Raw genomic sequence first — 21,836 nt, forward strand, 5'->3', positions numbered from 1 at the left:
AGCGCATTACAGAAGTCAAGTCTAGAGGTTACCAACCAATGTACCACTGTTTTGAGGTCATTGATCTCAAGACAGTGAGATCTCTGTCAGACTTAGCAGAATCTCCTTTGATTCTCAACATTTCTGATCACTACTTGACCAAGCTTAATCTAAAGCTTGGTCTGGAAAATCATGCATTGGTTGGGATGAAGGTTTTCTATTTAACTACATGGGGTTGTCAATAGTAGTGGTCCATTTATAGTAGTGAAAAAAGGCAATGTTTACCATTGCTCCCTGGAACTCATCCACATGTATTGTTGTGCAAATATTCATTAATTGAGTTCCTTGTTATTATGCATTTACCAGTGATGCACTATGTACCATCGTTCTTTTTGGTACTAGTAGGGTTGCCAAGTTTTGAAGAGGTCTCTTCAGCTGTCACTTAAACAGGAATTTATCTGCAGCAATTAGGTGATAAGTTTAGCTATTGGCATTTTTGCTGTCCAGCCCCATCTTGGAAGGAGTGCCTGATGCACTGTAGTCCTTCCCAGTGCTTTGCCCATAGAGTTCTATGGGGAAAGTGCTAGGGAGGATTGCACTTCCAGCACTCCATGCATGCCTTCCAAGACTGCACTAAGGCTTGATAGGCTCTGTTTCATTAAAGGAACCTCACCAGCCTTGGGAAAAGTACAGAACTGCACAGAGGTCAGTGCAGTGGGAAATTGCTCTCATATAGAAGATTATTTCCCAAAGTTGCCCCTGCTTGAAAAATAGTGAAGACCACTGGTGTAGACCATTGGTTTTGGGTGGTCTCTTAAGTCAAGAACAGGAGGTGCCAGTGCTTCTGCTGAGCAGACCTCCCAAAGACTGTATGATCTTTCAGTGCTTTGGAGCAGCTAAGGTAAATAGCTGTGCTCTGATCATTAGGCCCTTTCTGGCAAAGTAATAGAAACCTTTAAGAAGCAAGGTGATGGAACAAGAAGAGCAAAGGATGCATTTCTTCATGTGTGTATAAATACAAACATCAGAACGCTGAATGTTTTGCTGCTAACTGGAATGATGGAATGAGAGCTGTGCTTGTGAATATTTGTTGCCCACTGGAATTTTTCTCCTGCGATGATTTTGCTGTTCACAGGAGATTTGGAATTATTTTTGTGTGAACTGAACTCTCAAGGGCCCCTCTGAAGCAGCTTTCTTCTTTCATCTGAGCAGCCTTTTGCCCATCTGAAATAAAGAGCTATACATCATGGACTATCTGTGCCAGGGCCATGTCATTATTTAATCATTATTTGGCCACAGCCTCTGCAATGTGTGTGCAATGCATCTTGCACTTAATGCATACATTCATATTTCCATCACTATTTGCATTTAGTTTTCTTTGTTTACCCACTCGCAGAGATCTAGAGGAATATTTTGCTACCTTCTCACCTGCACCCCTGCTCAAATTCTGTTCTTCTCATGCACTGATGTCTCTTTCTGGAAAAACCCAGTATTGCACTATGGGGGCAGCCATCTTTCCTATTTCTCTGGTTGCTTCCACACTAGCTGTATTCTCTTTATTTGGCATCTTTCATTCACTCACTGTTTGCAGGGAATTCCCATTGCCTACCAGTTGCATTCTAGAGTGTCTTCCCACTTGTAAAAAAAATTTGGCAGATTTTTTTTCACTTACACTTCTGCTGCAGTGATTGTGGCAAACATTTTTACTTGCAATGCAACTGTAATAATTGAAACAATATATTGATACCATCAGTATAGTGTTACTAAATATTCTGGATTACATTGCTGATAATGTGCCAAATTCAGGAGCCGTTGCACTAGCACTGAGCAAGTTTGGACTGGAAGATCTCCAAGGTACCTTCCAACTCTATGATTCTGTGATATCTATGATTCTGTGATAGCCTGTGTGATAGATTAGGTATAGGAATGCAGGAATAACGTCTGAAAAACCATTCACAAATATACTTCGAAGTCTGAGTGATCACTGTGTCCGTAAAATGCCTGCCATCCAAACAAGCCTTAAGCAAAATGCAGCATCAGTAGATGAAGGGCCTTACTGGGCATTTGTTTTATAAGATAAATACAGTAATTGTTAACCCACTTATGTGGGATCCAGACATCTATCCTTCAGTGAAGTGACAAGCTCAGAAGAAACTCGTGTGCAGGAATTGCACATAAGCCCCCCCCTTTTTGTGGCATCCATGGTGTTGTCATTTGGGGGGGGGATTTTTCTTCAGCCCGAGAGGTGGCCATGGAGCAAGGTTTGAAGATGTCCACTCTCCTGCCTTCAGGCTACTCACTCGCCTTCCACTGCCTCTTGCCTCCCAGCTGCTTTCACCACCACTCCTCACTTGCAGCCTCTTTGGCAGTCCCAGTAAGCCGACAGTTCCTGCCATAGCCCGGCTTGCTAAACTTTGCTGGCTTTGGCACAGTATAATAACTGCCTGACCCACCACCTGTCTCCAGACTGTGATGTCATTACACCACACCACAGCCAGCAAAGGTTATCAAGCTGGGCTTAGTGGGGCCACTGCAGATGTGGCAGGTGAGTGGCATGGTGGGAGGCAGCAAGTGAGTAGCACTTGGCGGTTCCTCTTCTCGCAGGACCTGGGGTGGCTTGTGTTCTTAGAACACGTCCACCCAATTATAGTTTCACCACTGCTACCCTTAAAGTGGCAATTCTGTTGCACGGATATTGCTGTCACTGGGATAATGTGCTTACTTCACTCAGCTACCATATAAGTTGTGGGCACATCTGCATAACAGTTATACTAGTTTAACTCTCATGCTTCCCGCACCCTGGAAAATCATGTTGTTTGGTGAGGGTGTTGCGGATTTTCTGTAAGAGATCCTTAGTGCCCTTTAATGACTATAGTTGGCAGCGTTGTTTGGAGAGATAACATGACTGTTAAAGAAGTTTGAGCGTCTGTGTATGCACTTGTGGGAAGTGGTTGCAAAACGACCAAATGACATGTTGCATTAAACATATTGCTTGGCCCTTCATGATTCTCTCCCCACCACCGCCACTGCCAGAAATAGCAGTCACGGAGAAGGCCATCAGAACTGGGACTGTAGCATGCAGGGAGGAGAAATTTAACCGTAGTCTCATGAAAACCATAGCCCTGTTATTGGCTCCCAGGACTAATTGTAGCTTTGGCAGGTGTGATTTTCATAACAGCTACACTTCAAGGGGAATGGGTTAAGTCCGCCTTCCCTGTGCATCATGACTTCCTACTATTTAACTGAACACAAGCATGCAGGGCTAAACTATGCATTTAACGTAATGTGGTGTTTGCTCCTGATTGTCAATTGGGCACCCTTTGGATAGTACCTATGCTACCCCAAGCTGAGTGACAATTTTCCTCTCCAGTGCCCATGCCTTTTGGTGAACTTTTGAAAAGCCTTTTAATTTTTTTTAAACACACTTTAGAAGCTGCATGCTCTGCCCTCCTACCACTCAAGTGCTAGAGGGATAATTTACCCTTTAAAAAAAATGCAAACATGAGCAGAGCTAGCCTTTTCCCTCAGAGCAGTGCTCTGCCATTTCCTTAACCTTTTCTTTTTTTCTTTGAAAATGGTGCACTCATTTTCTCCAGTACTGAAGTGCACATGTCATCTGTTTAAAAGGAAAAAAGGTACAAACTGTTGGTTTTAGGAAAGCCACACTGTATTCCCCAGCCCTTCAACCCTTTTGATTGCATGAGGATAGTATATTGTACTGCTGGTGCTTGCTAAGGCTAATTAAAGTGTGAGAAAAACCTGATGGGTATATTTTTTTAGTTTGAAAAGGGTCTGAGAAGTGTCATGGTCTGAATGTCTGACTTATTGGCTTGACTATTTACAGCACTCCACAGAAGAGTTCTCAAGGTGTACCAGTGTCAGAGTTGAGTCATAGGCAGCCATCTCTAGGTGGCGCAAGGCTTGAAACCAGGACTGGGATTGCCTGGAAAGCAGTCAGGGGAAAGGGCAAGCCAAGTAGACAGGAATCGAGGGGCAACTGGGAGCCAGAGGCCAGGAATGTGCCAGAGGTCAAGCCGAGTAGACAGTCGGGATACGGGGAATAAACTGGTAGCCAAGGTCAGAAAGACGTCAGTGGTCAAGCTAAGCAGATAGTTCAAGGAAGCAAGCAGGAAACAAATTCACTAGAACAAGGTGACCTTCATATCAAGACAAGCCTGGTTTCAGGGCAGGAAGTTCTGATTATACCCTCCCTGCTTGGGAAAAGAACCAATGGCTTGTCTCACTGGGAAGGGCCACGCTAGGGCTCTAGGGACTCAAAGGCAGCTGCAGTGCAGCAACTTGCCACAAGAGGCAACAGTATACCAGCCTAGGCAGAATCTGACAGCCCAGCATTATATCTGCAGTACAGTCATCCCTTGCTAGCCCCAGTTTTACCAAGCGTGGTTTTGGGTATATGCGAATGGGAAATTGTGACAGGTCTTGCCAACCATGACCCGAGTATCCACGGTTGGTGAGGGGTTTTTTTTAGTGATATTGGGGAGAGATTTTTATATTGGGGATATTGGGGATTTTATATTGGGGATATTGGAGGGTGGGTTTTTTTAGTGATATTGGGGGTTGTTTGGGTGGATTCAGAGGTTCAATCTGCTCATTCCTTTTGGTGACCTTTGCTGCCCTTTGCCAGTTTAAAATGCCTTTGAGTGATTTGGGGGGGGGGGGTGTCAAAGAATTTCCAGAGGTTTGATCTGTTCATTCTCCTTGGTGACTCTTGGCGATATTTACACAATTTTTTGTGATTTTTTAGCAATTTCTTCTGTATTTTTTCCTTTATTTTTAGATATATTTGTGGTCATGGTTCTCCTAACCCCCTAGACTTTAATGCCTTGCCAACCATGAATTTGCCAATGGCTAGGTTTTGCCAGAATGGAACCCCAGTGATTGGCAAGGGATGACTGTAATTATGGCCTGCAATGTATATATCAACACATTCCATATAACTGGTGGGAAGAATTGGCTTCTGATCACCATCAATAAAAATAAATAATTATGAAAGGTAATTATGAAAGATATTGGCACTTACTTTTCAATATCTGATGCAGGCAGGAAACCATCAAGAAAACAGGAAATACAGAAGTCCTCCCATACTCAGAACAGACGTTCCTGATACAATGTTTAGTTGATTTAGCTTAGATTAAATGACTAAGTGTTAATACATTTAGTGTTAGGTTTTAAATGATTTTATTGAGAGGAGAGCTGGTCTTGTGGTAGCAAGCATGACTTGTCCCCATAGCTAAGCAGGGTCTGCCCTGGTTGCATATGAATGGGAGACTTGATGTGTGAGCACTGCAAGATATTCCCCTCAGGGGATGAAGCCGCTCTGGGAAGAGCAGAAGGTTCCAAGTTCCCTCCCTGGCTTCTCCAAGGTAGGACTGAGAGAAATTCCTGCCGGCAACCTTGGAGAAGCCGTTGCCAGTCTGTGAAGACAATACTGAGCTAGATAGACCAATGGTCTGACTCAGTATATGGCAGTTTCCTATGTTCCTATGTTCCTAATGTTAATGATCTTAATGTTTATATGATGATTTAATTGTAAACCGCCCATAGATGCACGTTTTGGGCTGTATAGAAATATGTTGAATGAATGAATGAATGAATGATGAAATGTGCTGAATTGCTCCACCATGGGCTGGAGCAAAGGCACCTCTAAAGGCAGGGAGAGCTGTTCCAGCCATGTTTCCAATGCAGCGCGGGCCAATCTCCCTCCCAAACGAGGCCACATGGCCATGTTTGGAGGGGAGACCACACCCCTGCATCTAGCATCAGGCACGGGGGCGTGGCTCCCTTTTAAAGGCACGGAGAGTTGCTCCAGCCCGTGCTGCCAATGCAGCGCAGGCTGATTTCATTTCAAAACGGGGCTTCGTGGCCCTGTTTGGGAGCAAAATAATGCCCCCCCCTGTGTCTGACATCAGACTCAGGGGGCGTGTCAGGGCTGCGAGGCATGGCCTCTGATTGGCGGTGGCCCGGGTTCTTTGACCCATTCACCCATTGGTGGCTCTGCTCCTGAAATACACCATCAAGAAGATTGGGCTGTACTTAAGTCTTTGGTGCCAGCTTATCTTAGAAGCAGGGAGTGAACCTGCTGCCCTTTTCTCCTTGCCATTGTTCACTCCCTTAATAACATGGCAGTCAGAACTCTTATACGTGAAATCTTGTGTAACTACCAGCCCTCAGAAGCTGAGATGGAATCTTCCTTGCATATGAATACATTTTTAAATTATGTGGCTGGATCCCTACAGCGTTCTTTTTCACAGGATAATGATCAAAGCCTATCTGAACCTTTAATCAAGCCACGATGATGCATTACAGTGCCCTTGGAATAGCGATTGATATAAATCTAAAGAAAATTAATTGGGTTGGAGGCATTGTGTAGTTTGAAATGGCACCCTTCCCATTTTTAACTACAGTGAATCAAATTTCCAAAGTTAACTCTAACTTTGTAACAAGGCATCATCAATGAATCATGGAGCAAATAAGATTATAATGTCAAGGGATGTGTGATACATGTATAAGCCCTCATTGGTATACTCAAATGAATGTGAGAGGGGGAGCATGTTACCTTGCTACACCCCCTGGTGCTGATGTGCTCCAGGACCACCTCCCCATTCTTTCTGCATTCTGGAGTCCTGAACAGCAAGGGTTTCAGAACATGGGGAGAAGCTCTCTAACGTTTCGTACTTTCCCCTGCAGACCAGTGATGAACATAGGGAATGGGAGATGTGGCCATGAAGCATGTTGGAACCCAAGAGTGTGGGTAGCTGGTGTACTTCCCATCCACCCCCAACATATTAATCTAAATTCTTCAAGAGAGCTTAGGTATTGACAAGTTTTGATCTAGTATAGGGCATCTGTCTGTCTATCTGTCTGTCTGTCTGTCTGTCTGTCTATCTAATTCTCTAAGATGCACCTGTGGCTAATCCCATGTGTGGCAGTTCTAGTGAGAGTTGGAGAGCTGCCGGATAGTCATGGGATGGGTGGGAGGGAAGAAAATGGCGGTGGTGGCGGCCAGCTGAAGGAAATGCTGGTGCTGGGTTTCTGTGACTGGGTGGCAGGTGGGCGGCCACAACCAGGCAGCAGGTGGCGGGTGGGCGGCCATGACCAGGGAGCAGGCTGGCTGGTGGGCAGCCAGAAAACAGTGACAGTAGCAGGGCAGGCGGCACAAAAGAAGAAGGGGGGGGTGGGCAGGTAAGAAGGAGGAGGAGGAGGCTGAGGGCGAGAGGGCAGGGGGAGTAGAAGAAGATGGTAGGCAGGCAAAAAAGCAGGGGCAGATGCAGTGGGGGGAGAAAGTGGCCGCAGCAAAAGGGGCAGATGCAGTGGGGGGAGAAAGTGGCTGCAGCAAACTAGGGGCACAGATGCTCTGTGCCAGATCAGCTAGTATGCTTTATTTGTGTTTAAACAGTCAGCCTCCTTCCTTGGTTGACAAGTGGATAATAGTGTTGGAGGGCATTCACCTGAAGAAGGTGCTAGCCTTTTATGTGCTCCTTCAAAAAAATAACCCTAGTTTGCATTAAACGGTGTGAAGAACCTGCCCCCGAAGGGGCGTTGGTGTCTCAGACTGAAGTGATTGTCAATTACGAAGCCTTGATTTCCCTACTTATCCCTTTTCTGGTCAGAGGCACTCAAGCCAGGGTCAGGGCCGCCTCACACATATCTTATAACAAACCCTGGTTTGACCAGGACTGTAAAAAGGCGAAAAAAGTACTGTTACAACTCTCGGCTGACCGCAAAATAAATAATACCTTATCTCTAGACACGAAATTCAAACAATATAAGGGAAGTTACAAGTCTCTGATTAAAGCCAAAAAGGAGGCCTTGAAAGAAAGACAATGGTCAGAACTTATAACGGCCCTTAATAAAAAGGATGAAGCCAGTTTTTGGCGCTTAGTATCCGGGGTTAATTCGTTCCCCAGACAAATTCCAGTGCCAGAGGAAAGATGGGTAAATCATTTCACCAAAATCTATGCTGCCCCACAAGCACACTTAACCTTTCCATCTCGGCCCAGCATCCCCCCGGAGGAATTGCCTGTATGGCCTCCAGTTACCACTGAAGAAGTGGAGAATCTGATTGGACAGCTAAAGAGAGGCAAATCTCCAGGTAAAGACTACATTCCCCCTGATTTCTTAAGGGCCAATGTTAGCTGGTGGGCTCCGCTCTTAGCCTCCATATTCACTCATATAGACCGAACAACAAATATGCCCAATGGCTGGGGACAGGCAATTGTCGTTCCAATTCACAAAAAAGGCCCGTCTGATGACCCGTCGAATTATAGACCCATAAGTCTATTAAGCATAATTGGTAAGCTATACGCCAAACATCTAAACTCAAAATTGTTGGACTGGATGGAGAAAGAAAACATCCTAGAACAAGAACAAGCGGGGTTTAGAAAAGGAAGATCTGTGATGGATCACTGTTTGGTCCTCCAGAGTTTAATAGAGAAATACGTTGAGGGCAGAAAGGCGCCGTTATACGTCGCCTTTATAGACTTTAAGAGTGCCTTTGACTCAATATCCAGGGATGCTCTGTGGGAGAAATTTGCAAACTCTTCTATCGACAAGAGATTGCTATCTCTAATATATAAACTCTACGAGAACACGAGTCTGAGAGTAAAATGTGACCACAATGGCCAATTATCCAGAGAGATCCCTGTAGAAAGGGGGGTCCGGCAGGGATGCATACTAGCCCCAGCTCTTTTCAATTTTTATGTAAATGGTCTAATCACCCGTCTACGGCAAGTTGAAACTCACGCGCCAAAGATAGGGGACAGGTGTTTACCTATCCTGATGTATGCAGATGACACAGCCTTATTGTCACAGGCCAGAGTTGGTCTAAAAAGAGCGTTAGAATGCTTGAGTTTGTTCTGCAATGAGGAATTTCTGGAAATTAACTACACCAAAACTAAAATTGTGAGATTTGCAAAGAAGCAACGGGTCTTTAGATGGTCCATAGCTGGTGCCAGAGTGGAGCAGGTGAAGTCTTACAGATACCTGGGGGTGGTGTTCCAGTTTAATGGTGGTACCTCTACGCACACCAGTGCTGCTAAATTGAATGCCACTCGATCTTCCATGGCAATCAGGAAATTTTTCTGGGCACAAGGTGGTGGCTATATTCCGGCAGCTAATAAAGCCTTTCAGGCTAAAGTGATACCTCAGCTGCTATATGGGATTCAGGTTAGACCACCAAAAGACTTACAAGCTTTAGAAAAAGTACAATCGGGCTTTCTGAGATCACTATTGGGGGTACCAAAATGTGTCCCGAACTCCTTAATACGGCTGGAGATTGGGCTATGGAAATTGGAGACCAGGGCCTGGCTGCTCATAATCCTGTATTGGATTAAGACTTATCTTTACCCGGCAGGACTTATACCTCATCTCCTAGCCGCTACCCCACAACCCCATTGGTGTATGATGGTTGAGGAAAGACTCCGGAAGATGGGCTTCTGCCCAGTACAATTGTTAGAACAGGGCGAGTCAACAGCAAGATCCCTAGTCAAACAAAGGCTTAGGGACATAAATTTCCAGGAGGAAAGGGCCTCCGTAAATAGGCCGCTACAATTCCTAAGCACTAAGAAAGACTGGGTCACAGCCTCTTATTTCTATACAATCTATTCACCAAAGCTGCGCTGGACGTTTACAAGAGCTCGCTTGAATGCTTTACCCTCAGCGATGCTAGTAGGGAAATTTGAGAGAAAACCCTATGAGGAGAGACTATGCCTTTGCGGAGCTGCTCCCGAAACACTGACGCATTTACTGTTACACTGCCCACTTTATACAGATGAAAGAGATTTATTTTTATCTCAGTATCTGAAAGATCTCCAAAGCCACTCAGTGGAGACAATTCTTATATGCTTATTAGAAGACAGGGACCCAACAATATCCCTGGCGGTTGCTAAATTTTGTTACACATTGACCAAACTAAGAGAAGCTAGAGCACAGCAATTGGTTACTGTCAAAGATTCCTGATTTTATATATTTGATGATATTTTAGACTTTGTTTCCATTATTTTCTTTTTACTGCGTATATTCTGCGTATATTGATGTTTGATCTAAGATCGTAAATAAACAACTAACTAACTATGTGCTCCTTATCACTGAAAGTATAGAGTTATGAGTCTCCTCCCCGGCTACTCCATCACTTCCTTCAATCACCTTTCTTTCCCACCTCTATAGCAAGTGAGATTCACAGGTTGCCCTTCACAGATAGAGGAGAGATGGTGGAGCACCCACCACCAGCGCTTACCAGTAAAACGCTGAACACAGTTCTGACCCCCTCTGCTGTTCCTGCTGCTTCCTGGCAGCCACCATTTCATTGCCCATGTAAATGTACAGGGCGGGGGGGGGGGCTCTGCATGGCAGCTGTTTGGTATTGAAGACAGTGATGTGGTAGGTTAAGATGAGCAAGTAAAAGGACAGCAGGGGGCTTGATAACCAAATCCATCAGCTCAAATCATAGAGCCAAAGCAGCCCAGTTTCTGTCTTTGCCAAACTTTGTATAATGCTTTACTTTGGTTTTCTCTCCACATGCCCGCCAGTGGTGTCTCTTGATTGAGGTGATCCAAACATTTCTAGCCTTTTCCCGTTCTGTATTTGATTAAAAATGTGTTTTTTCCTAGAATTACTTTCCCTTTCTTATATAAACTTTTTAAATTTTTTTAAAAACAGGCATTGGTGAGGCTTCCCCCTCACATTTCACAGTGTGATGAAGTCTTTCGATTCTTTGAGTCAAGACCAGAGGACGTAAACCCTCCTAAGGAGTAAGTGTCTTTGTTGCTTTCTACTTCTACAGCACCACAATTTTGTTAGTGAGGAAGGAAGCTAAAGGTCATTGCATTTTATCACATGTAGAGGATGGGAGAACACTTAGTTTTATTGTGTGATTTGGCAAATGTAAGCCAGGGTGTGTGTGTTGGGGGAGGGGGGTGGATTTAGACAAACTTGGCATCTGTTTAATCATAGGTCAAAGGAGATAATTTTTTTCACTTGGTTGCTTTGCCTGATTTGATTTTCCTAAGGAATCATTAGTCATCAAAGTATTGACTTTATCAGCTAAGGGAAATCCTGCCAGTTAAATATCAACTTTTAATTACCATCCACCTTTCCAGATGCACTCATGCTCAAAGATTATTTGCAAGACTTTGATTATGACCCATGTCAAATACAGTTTCCGGAGACCTTACATTTGGAAGCAGAAAGCAAAATCAATCACAATGACTGAGCAGATCCTTTTAGAGATGGAACAGAAATTTAACCTCAGTTCAGCTGAAACAGTGCCAACCACATTGCATGCATTTACTTGCAGACACCACACCCCAGCAGTCCATTTAATCAGTTTGACACCATGCCTCACAGTTGACAATAAAGTGGCCTTCTGCCTAAGTTTGTCTTAGCTGATCACTTCCCTTTTGTGCACCTTCAAGCTGTGGAAGCTATTAAAGCAAATGCCACTTTCATCATCTGACCTTATCTGCTTTCCTCTAGCCTAGAAAAACTGGAATAATTTGTCCACCCAGTACTCTCTCCTGCCCAACCCCTATGCTTGTCTTCTTCCCATCTCATTTATAGGTGCTGTCAATCCAACCCATAGATTAGGCAGTGATCTGCTCTATATCTCATTGATTTTTGCAGTGATTTGCTAGTTGAGGCCAGAGATTTAGTGCCATACTCCATGTTATGGAATTTTGTGATTTAATTTCACAGTGTTACTTTAGAACAACCACATAAGGTTCTGAATTTGATTGGAGCAGAAGTGCTGGGAGAGAGGTTATTTAACCTTACACACACACACACACACACACACACACACACACACACACGATGTTGTTAACCCTACAGAGTACTAACCCCCGCATGTAATTCATAGCAGCTTTTTAGGGGGTGGGGAAACAGCATGTGGGGAGGAATTGAACACCCTCTTCCACTGCACAACTGCTTCAGGGAGCAGTTTTCAGTGGAAAAATAATGGGTGTGTCGGGAAATGTTAAAGGACCACGTGCTATACTCCCACACAGTGTTCCTTGTAACAGAGATTCCCAGATGTTGCTGACTACAACTCCCATAATCCCCAGCCAAAGACTGGGATGCAGCTGGGGATGCTGGGAGTTGTAGTGAACAACATCTGGGAATTTCTGTTGGAGGGAACACTGCTGCTCCCACACCGCATTTCCCCCCACTCTTGCCAGCTTTTTGAGGGCTTAGAAGGATCACAAAGGGAGCCCTTTCTCACAGTTGGTGAGAAAGGGCTCAAGTGAGAGTGAGGAGGAAGGCTGCTTGCACTTACCTCCCTGCAAATTACCTCCCTGCAGGCCGTCCTCAGCACGCCTCCTGCAGGCCAACACAGGCAGCCCTGCTTGGAGCTGCACAGAGCAAAGCAGAGAGATCCGGGGGCGGAACTTGTTGTTCCAGAACTTGTTGCTCCCCCGTCAGACAGGCACTCTTTGCACCTGCCTTTGTCTCTTCCTTTGTCTCCTGAATTCAGCCCAAGGAGACACATGATACCCGGTAGCTGGGGTAAGGGTGTAAGCACACCCTTCGCCTTGGCTAACCGCCGGGTTAGTTAAGAGAGTTAGGCAGGTGGGGTTAGACTGGTCATGAGAACAGCCTCAAGGAATACTTCCTGATCTAAGCCTGTCTGTGAAAGATGAGTTTAAGGTAACCTGTAGTTTGACTCTGAGTAGAGAGCAGCAACTTGATTTAGGAAATTGTCGGTATGTAGGAAGTCAACTGTATAACTTGTTTACTCTGCTTTAAAAAAAAAAGAATTACTTAAACATGTCCTTTGTGCTCATTGAGCTGCTCTCTCGATTCTAGCAAGGTAATTGATACATGTAGAGATTTGAAAGGTTTTGCTGTGGTGCGTAATTGAATTTATGCTGATAGTCCAGACAGATAACCTCCCTTTACCTCCAGGTCAGGAGGAGGACATCAAACACCATCAGTCCTTTCTTTCTTCATATAAAGATGTGTGTATGCTAAAAAAGAAAGAAAGAAATAGCTTGATTTTTAGGTTGCTGTGAACAATAATATGTGAAAGACGTAAATGCAGAATATGTAACCATCACCAGGCTCATTACTGTTTACCTTTATTTTATGTACTTCTTACTGTATATTCTGAGATAATATATGTGAAATGTTTTTGTAGGGAAAGTGCTTTAGACATGCTACATATTATTATTAATTACTATTATTAGTAACATCTAACAATTACTTTTATTGCTAGCTAAAGAATAATGAATTTGATTGTTGATTGCTCAACTTCCTTCCATTCTCCTCCCTAAGTCCAGATCCTTCCTCAGTATCCACCTCCCCTCCTACAGTCATACAGTGCATCTACTTCCCTTACTCCTTCCCTGAGTGTTCAAGTTTTTCCTCTGGATCAGTTCATCTGATTATGAAAATGTGCATTCTGAATTCTGCCAGCATAATGGCTTTGGATGGTAACATAGGAACATAGGAAGCTGCCATATACTGAATCAGACCATTGGTCCATCTAGCTCAGTATAGTCTCTATACAGACTGGCAGCGGCTTCTCCAAGGTTGCAGGCAGGAATCTCTCTCAGCCCTATCTTGGAGAAGCCAGGGAGGGAACTTGATACCTTCTGCTCTTCTCAGAGTGGCTTCATCCCCTGAGAGGAACATCTTACAGTTATCATACTTCTAATCTCCCATTCAGATGCAACCAGGGCAAACCCTGCTTAGCTATGGGGACCAGTCATTCTTGCTACCACAAGACCAGCTCTCCTCTCCTCTCTCTCTGTCTGGTATGTCAGTAATACACAGATTTAAATCCAGGCAATAATAAGAGCTCAACCTTATTAATTTTTGCTTTAAAATTGTGATTTGTATGCCAATACCATGGACTATGAGGTGTGATACTGAAATATTTACGATCAGCAATACCAGTGGTCTGCTCTGCCAATACCAGTGGTCTGGCCTCTAATGACAAACTGAAATACAGCATGTGTGAATTATGTATTTATTTTTATTAGTTTTTTTTGTTTTTTTAAAAAATCCTACCTTTCTTCATTGAAATCCAAGGGGGCTTATAAGTAACTAAAATCGTTATTAAAAAAATAGTAAACAGATTATAACAGTCATGCGAACAGCCAGATCAGAGGAGCAACCAAGATTAGGAAGAGAGTGGAAAAGCTATCCAGAACAAAAAAAAGTCACACATTTTGTGTGTGCCTTGTTCTGACAGTTTTATACCACTGAAAAGCTGAATGGGGCATACTCTTAGCTTTAGTTTCTTCATTATTCTCTAGGGCAAAAGGAGTGACAGAAGCCCTCCTCATATAGTTCTTTCACATGTTTATTGAATGTATGAAGGGGTTCTGGGATCATACTTGCTGATCTTGCACCCATTCTCTGTGCATAATTTTGAGAGAGGCTTCTATATACATACAGCTCTATACACTCAAAGGCTCTCCACATCGTAAAGAACCCTGATAGCATGCAGAAACCCTTTTACACCTCACTCCAAAGGTGGCCAACCTGAGGCTCTCCAACTGTTGTTAGATTACAGCTCCCATCATCCTAGCTGTAGTTGTTGGTGTGGATGGTGGGAGTTGTAGTCCAACAACAGCTGGAGAACATCAGGTTGGCCACCCCTGCCATATAGTTTATGTGTGGTGGTCAGGGGCAGGTGAGAGGATGTTGCAGAGACAGGATCAGTTGGTGCAATCCCATTCCCTTTCCGTGTGTTGAGTGAAATGTCAGTTTCTAAACTTATAAACGCTTTTGTGCAGAAAGCTATGCCCAAATGCATGCCATATCCACTCTTGCTCCTTTCTCGTTGGTCTTGAGAAAATATAGAGTGCATTCTGGGATATTCTCCTATGAGTTGTAACATTCTTGGGGGTACACCTCTTCCATGGGGAAATTCACATGAATCTTTGTGGGTAATTAATGTGCAATTAGCCACTTGTGCATGACTCACTTGGAAACATGCTTAATTCTGAAGTGTAAGCTGTGCATCAAATGTTAGTATTAACCTTTACATGGCAGCTAGAGATATCATCACAATTTGCTCCTCTTCAAAATTATACTGTCATTACATTTGAATCCATCCTTTGTTGCTTTATTTAGGGAAATATGAGAAACACATAGGTCCAGTTCTCACTGTCAAAATGATGTCATTTAGATGAAAATTTATACATCACTGCGGCTTGCACATTTCAATTTCTGTTTGTGAGAACCCAGAAACTTTTGGTGATGTCACGTTGCCTGTGCGCCAACCTGGCATTTTACCAACATTGACAACTTTGACAAAACCAACAGTGGAGAGGAGAGCTGGTCTAATGGTAGCAAGCATGACATGTCCCCTTAGCTAAACAGGGTCTGCCCTGGTTGCATCTGAATGGGAGACTTGATGTGTGAGCACTGCAAGATATTCCCTCAGGGGATGGAGCCGCTCTGGGAGGAGCATCTAGGTCCCACGTTCCCTCCCAGGCTTCTCCAAGATAGGGCTGAGAGAGATTCCTGCCTGCAGCCTTAGAGAAGTCGCTGCCAGTCTGTGAAGACAATACTGAGCTAGATAGACCAATGGTCTGACTTGTTATATGGCAGCTTCCTATGTTCCTATGACAACCAGAGTTCAAATCTTAGATAATGAGCCTATTCTCACGATCACTAGAAAGCGGGCTAAGGGAGCCCAGCCCACTTTCTAGTGATTGTCAGAACCACTGGGCTCACGGGTGAGCCCGGTGGTTCCAAGATGGCTAGCCTGCCTAATTCCCCCTCCCCTTAAATGAGGTTAATGGAAGCGAATGTTCTGTTAACCGTGTTTTTTTTATCGTGTGTGCCACTCCATGTGACAGAGCCAGTAGTCATGGGCTGCAGGACTGCTCGTGTGCGGGGAGAGTGAGCTAAGCCCACTCTCCCCACGAAACCCCATCTAGCGCTTCACATCGGTCATGTGAAGCGCCTCGGTGTCAGTTAAATGATGGGTTGGTGCGTTGCCAACTTGATATAATTTAAAAAAAAATTCCAGGTTCTCACAACCGGAAATCAAGAACACATTCATCAGGTTCATGTATAGATTACCGTCTAACTGGCATTATTTCGAGCATGAGGACCAGCTCTTAGAGTAATCAATGCAACTGACTTGGGTCAGAATTCCTTCTTGTTGACAATTTGTACCCTGACACTTTGTAAAACTCATCATGCAAGCTGCTTTAAATTTATAGTTCAGAATCAGACTACCACTTCTCATTCCTCATTTCCTATTGAGGCCTTCTGATTCCACAGAGAAGATGTTAAAAAACTTCTTAATTTTACAATTCCAGAGTTTGTTCATATGTTTCCAAACCTAGTTAGGACAAATGCAAACCGTAGTTTGTATAAAAACAGCAAATTGTGGTTGACGCAGCGGGGAAGCAACTTGCCGAGAGTGCAAGAGGCTGTTCAAATCCCCACCAGTGTGCTTCTGAGACTGTGGCTAGTAAATAAATTTGTGGTCACTTATATTGGGCAACCTCACCTTAAGTGGTGCAGCAGGGAAATGCTTGACTAACAAGCAAAAGGTTGCTGGTTTGGATCCCTGCTGGTACTATATCTGGCAGCAGTGATATAGGAAGATGCTGAAAGGCATCATCAGCGCAGGAGGAGGCAATGGTAAACCCCTCCTGTATTCTACCAAAGAAAACCACAGGGCTCTGTGGTCGCCAGGAGACAAAATTGACCTGACGGCACACTTTCCTTTATATTGGGCAGCAGCGTTATAGGGAGGTGCTGAAAGCATCATCTCATACTGCATGGGGAGGAAGCACTGGTAAACCACTCCTGTATTCTACCAAGAAAATCACATGGAATCTGATCACTAGGAGTTGACACTGACTCGACAACACAATATACCAAGAAGGGAGAGAGAAAACTGCATCTTGCAAGGAGATGGGGATGTGGGAGTCAAAGGATTCTTAAAGGGCCATTGCATAGCACTGAACCATCTGAATCAGGCTGGTGTCTTTAAATAATTTATTATTTGAAGGAAAGATCTGAATAAAGCCACTTTTTAATGGTACTCTTTCTATAAATTGGTGCCTTTTAGATGGTTAAAGAATACTGTATCCGAGACATAAAACTTCCCAAGCAAGATAAGCATGTTCTGGTCTGCAGCAGACATGTGAAAAACTGCTTGGTGAAGTCACCACCACATCATCCATCTTTCAACCTGTCTGTGTTGATGCTCTTTGATGCACTCTGCCCCAAGAAATGCAAACAGCAGATCAAATAACCTCATGTTTTGACTCAAAGTGACGGGCAGCTTATCTAACTATCAAAGCTTCTGATTTAACTGAAATTTCACAGATAACCCTAAACCTGACTCTAAGTTCAGGCTTGACTGCTAGAGGAAATGCCATTATGGCTGTGATTGTGTCAGAGACAGAACAGCTCCTGGAGAATGTGAGTCTGAAAGAATGACCATGGCAGTGGGTGAGGACGTCAGTCTCAAAGACAGGAGAAAGACGGAAGCAAAAGAAAGCTAGGGAGAGCTGAGTTGGAGTAAACAGCATGAACATTACCAAGGAGCATGGTGGGAAGTCTGTCAGAGCAGAAGATTAGTCATGTTATAATGTGAAGCATTTTGAATACTGAAAAAGTGTTATATAAATGCTAAGTATTATTCTTATGTCATTCAGGATATAGGTTGCTTGTAACTAATCATGTGTGCCAATGATGGGTTTGTGGGCCTATTTAATATGGGTAGCAAGTAACAATATAATTTATTTCATTCCTAAAACCATAAATACAATGACAAACACTTGTTTTGAACATCCGTTCAAGATTGGCTGGAGATAAATATAACCAAACATAACCAAAATCTAATTGCAGAAAGCCATTCAATAAATTCCCAGTATCTAAAGCTGAGCTCCATACACCAATTTGGTGACTACCTTAACTTTCTATACAGTCAGAACAGAAGGGGTTATACTTCTGTATAGCCTCCTTTTGTGTAAAAGAATCTGAACAATGCACCACAGGTAGCATTTTGAATCTGAGTTGACCAAGGTAATGAAGACTGAAAAGTGTATCATTAGTATCTTATCTTTAAAAAGTAATCATTTGTCAAGTGATGCTCTTAATTTTTCCAGGTGATGTTCTCTGGAGATTGAACCAAAGACAGACAAGTAGTTCAAGAGGTAACTGAGAAAGTTGACACTATAGGAACACTGCCTTAGAATGAGAAGACCAGGGAATTTGAACCTATGCACCCACCACTAAATATGCCTCCAATAGTGGGTGCATAGTGACTTTGACTTTGACGTGTTCTACCTAAGCCAAGAGCCTATATATCCCATATTCAAGAGGTTTCAGCAGTCTCCTTAGAAAGCTGACGTCAAAGCACTATACTAAACCTCAGGGTATCCTATCTGTCCAATTATGTTTGCTTTTAATTAAAGTCTTGTGGGTTCTCTGAAAAATCAAGTTGTTTAGGCCAAGAAACCACTGGAAACTACTCTCTGGTAATCTGACCTACCCATGATGACGAGGAGGAGGAGGAGAAAGAGGATGAAGAGTAACAACAACAACAACAACATTTATTTATTTATTTATTTATTTATTTATTTATTTATTTATTTACACAGTCAGACAGGTGATATTGACTGGTTTGTTTTATCCAGACATCGAGTCCTTCCCAAGGATCTGGGATAGCTGAATTTTATTATCAGTGTTGTTGCCGTTATTATAGATATTGTCGCAGAATATAGGCTGTTCCCAGTAAAGCTGCTTTTTGTAATTGGCTGATGGTGATTTCTGTGGCCCATGTGGTGTTGAGGTGCTCTTCAAGGTCTTTTGGAACTGCACCCAGGGCGCCAATTACCACTGGGATTATTTTGGTCTTTTTCTGCCACAGCCTTTCAATTTCAATTTGTAGATCTTTGTATTTTGTGATTTTTTCTGTTTCTTTTTCTTCTATTCTGCTATCCCCTGGTATTGCTATGTCGATTATTTTAACTTCTTCTTCTTCTTCTTCTTCTTCTTCTTCTTCTTCTTCTTCTTCTTCTTCTTCTTCTTCTTCATTATTACAGCCGCCGTGCAGCCGAGAGGTGGCTTCCAGAGGTGAGTGGAGCAGTCCTTCTCCGCTCTCCCCCCTCTGGCAGTGGTGGCAGCAGCCAGAGCGATGCTGGGCCCGTCCGCTCGGGCCAGCATCTTCTACCAACTGTGAGGCACACCTGCACAGTTGAGAGATCATTGCAAGCCCGTGACATCATGGACTTGCAACGATCTCTCAGCTGCACAAGCACACCTCGCAGTTGGTAGAAGGCACTGGCCCGAGCGGATGGGCCCAGCATTGCTCTGGCTGCTGCCACCGCTGCCAGAGGGGGGAAAGCGGAGAAGGACTGCTCTGCTCACCCCCCAGCAGCCACCCCTCGGCTGCTCAGTGGCTGTAATTCAAAATAAATAAATACAGAGGTTCAGCGGGGTGGGTGCAGGGTGGCCACTGGAGGCCCCCCAGCCATTTGGAGCCCCCCCAGACCTTGGAGGCCACAAACCCGGGACCCAAGGTCCTGGGGTTAGAGCGCTTCTGTTTGCTTAATTTATAAGAGCTGGCACTTTCTGTCTCAGTACTCCAGCAAACCAAGAGAACCCATTCAGTTTGGTCTTTTCAGGTTGTGAAAGTGAAATTGCTGCAGCTGCCTTACTTAAGAAATGTGCCTCCACCTAATGGCGCAGCGGGGAAATGCTTGACTAACAAGTGGAAGGTTGCCTTTTCAAATCCCCGCTGGTACTATATCTGGCAGCAGCTATATAGAAAGATGCTGAAAGGCATCATCTCATACTGCAAGGGAGGAGGCAATGGTAAACCCCTCCTGTATGGTAAATACCACCGATGGTAACTACCACAAAAGACAATCACAGGGCTCTGTGGGCTCCAGGAGTCAAAATCGACTTGATGGCACACTTTCCCTTTTACCTTTAAGATGTGGACAATCCTCCCAGTTAGCAACACTAGGAAGCAGATGGGGAGGGCTCCTGTTTCTGATCTACTGAAATCAATTGAGCTGCACCCATTTGAGTAATCAGTCAATTGGCAATAAGGGTAACACTCTTTAGCATGTGAATTGTTCTGGTGCCCGTGGTAAATTTGTGTAAACATGACCTTACAGGAGCAAGGGCTTTCCCTGAACCTGCATCCCGTATAAGTTAAACCTTAGTGTTTGGACACTACCAAACCTAGGTCTGTGCTCATAAAACAATCAATCAATAAAAATTAAAATCACTATTGGAGGATATATAGAAAAATGTATTGCAAGATTCCCTTCCCCAATTCCCATTCTTTAGCTATCGTGACCAAATTTGTGATCAAAAGATGGGTAAGAAGTAACTGATGTGATCAAAGAGAACTTTAGTTTGCCATAGTTACTTAGCTATGATACTTCATATGCATGCGTGCTCACATGCATGCACAAGTGCCTTCTTGAGAGAGGTTTTTAATCTGCCATTCTTTCCTGCTGATAGTGGGAGTTGGGAATATCACAGTGCAGCTGAGCTCTGCTCCTGCAAACTGCCTTTAGGATGCCCAGAAGCAAACAAGAAAAGCTTCCATTGTTCTCACAGTCTTCTCAATGCACAGATGAAGCCTCTGTTGCTTAGACAATAATAGTGCTAATGTTACAAAAATGTGTACCTTCCCAGAAGGTGGAAGGGACTAAATGCAAATTAGTTTGTGGTGGCACCCACAGGATATTTAAGTTAAATTTAGAGGTATAATCAGAATTCTACAGGGCGGTAACTACACATATGCTTTAGTGGATTGCATATATCACAGCAGATGCTTTGGAAACTTTTTCTTTTGGCCCTGTATACCTGACCAAACCAAAGTATAATTGAACAGCACCAGTGTAATATGGTAATTTCCTCCCATTCATTGATTGATTGATTTTCATACTCAAGTTTACACTCTTGGCTTTATATATACAGCCATTTTCAACCATAGTTATAATGCTGGTGGTATGTCTGAGTGGTATCGATTCCTATTAACATACATGATGAAGAATTACAATAGTTACTCATTATGGGGATATACGGAAGTAGAATGGCAAGGAAATAGCACTATATACACAAGCAGATACTACTAGTATTGTTTCACCTCTAAGGTGGTCCACTTCCCTCTCACCACTGAAACCTGCAGGGCAGCAGAAAGTTTTTAAGCTTACATAGCTGGGAGCAAGAGCACTAGATTAGGGTATGGACAGAAAAGGATTAGGTTTGAGGTAGGCAGGAGCTAGAACTCAAAGAAAGACGGAAAAAACAAGAACAGCTGGGAACCCAGAGACAGAGGTATGTCAGAGCAGTGGTCTGCTACCAGCTGATGTCTCCCAAATATTCTGAAAGTTGAACTGGCCAAATAAACCCAAAGTTGAGTGGTCCTGTGAGGTGGCATGCAAGTTTTTCTAACATTCAAAAATTAATGACTTTTTCACATTTAATGCTGTTGAATTCAAAATTGTATTTTAAAAATATTTTCATAGGTGACTTTTATTCTCGATTGATGCAGAATATAGGCCACACAAAATGCCTTATGTCTACATTTATGTGTTGCTCTTAGTTTTTCATATGTGTCTGGTCATGTGAAGATGCATTTAGAACATCCACTTAGCACTGGTCTGTTCGCATGTAATGTTAGCATGCTTGCAACACACTTAACTGAGCCATCTGGTGTGATATTGTTAGCACGTGAATGGGCCACTGCCCATGGTAAGTTTGTGTAAACATGACCTTACAGAGGCAAGGGCTTTCCCTGTAGCCTGCATCCTGTATAAATCAAATCTTAGTGTTTCCAGCCAGTTTCATTAACAAAGTCCATTTTTAGTTGTCCTTCCTCCAAAAGTTGCTCAGTG

At 43.6% G+C, this 21,836-nt stretch overlaps 1 protein-coding gene across 3 annotated transcripts in view; it reads left to right on the forward strand.

Annotated features, from left to right (window-relative positions):
• SH3PXD2A (SH3 and PX domains 2A) overlaps window positions 1-21,836 on the forward strand; it is a 439,126-nt gene that overhangs the window by 182,469 nt on the left and 234,821 nt on the right. For all 3 annotated transcript variants that reach the window (XM_053311873.1, XM_053311875.1, XM_053311874.1), the window contains exon 5: window positions 10,657-10,748. In XM_053311873.1, coding sequence (XP_053167848.1) covers window positions 10,657-10,748 — 92 coding nt within the window. The remainder of the gene's footprint in view (window positions 1-10,656; window positions 10,749-21,836) is intronic.

Source organism: Hemicordylus capensis, chromosome 3 (assembly GCF_027244095.1).
Source record: "Hemicordylus capensis ecotype Gifberg chromosome 3, rHemCap1.1.pri, whole genome shotgun sequence".
Classification (NCBI taxonomy): Eukaryota; Metazoa; Chordata; class Lepidosauria; order Squamata; family Cordylidae; genus Hemicordylus; species Hemicordylus capensis.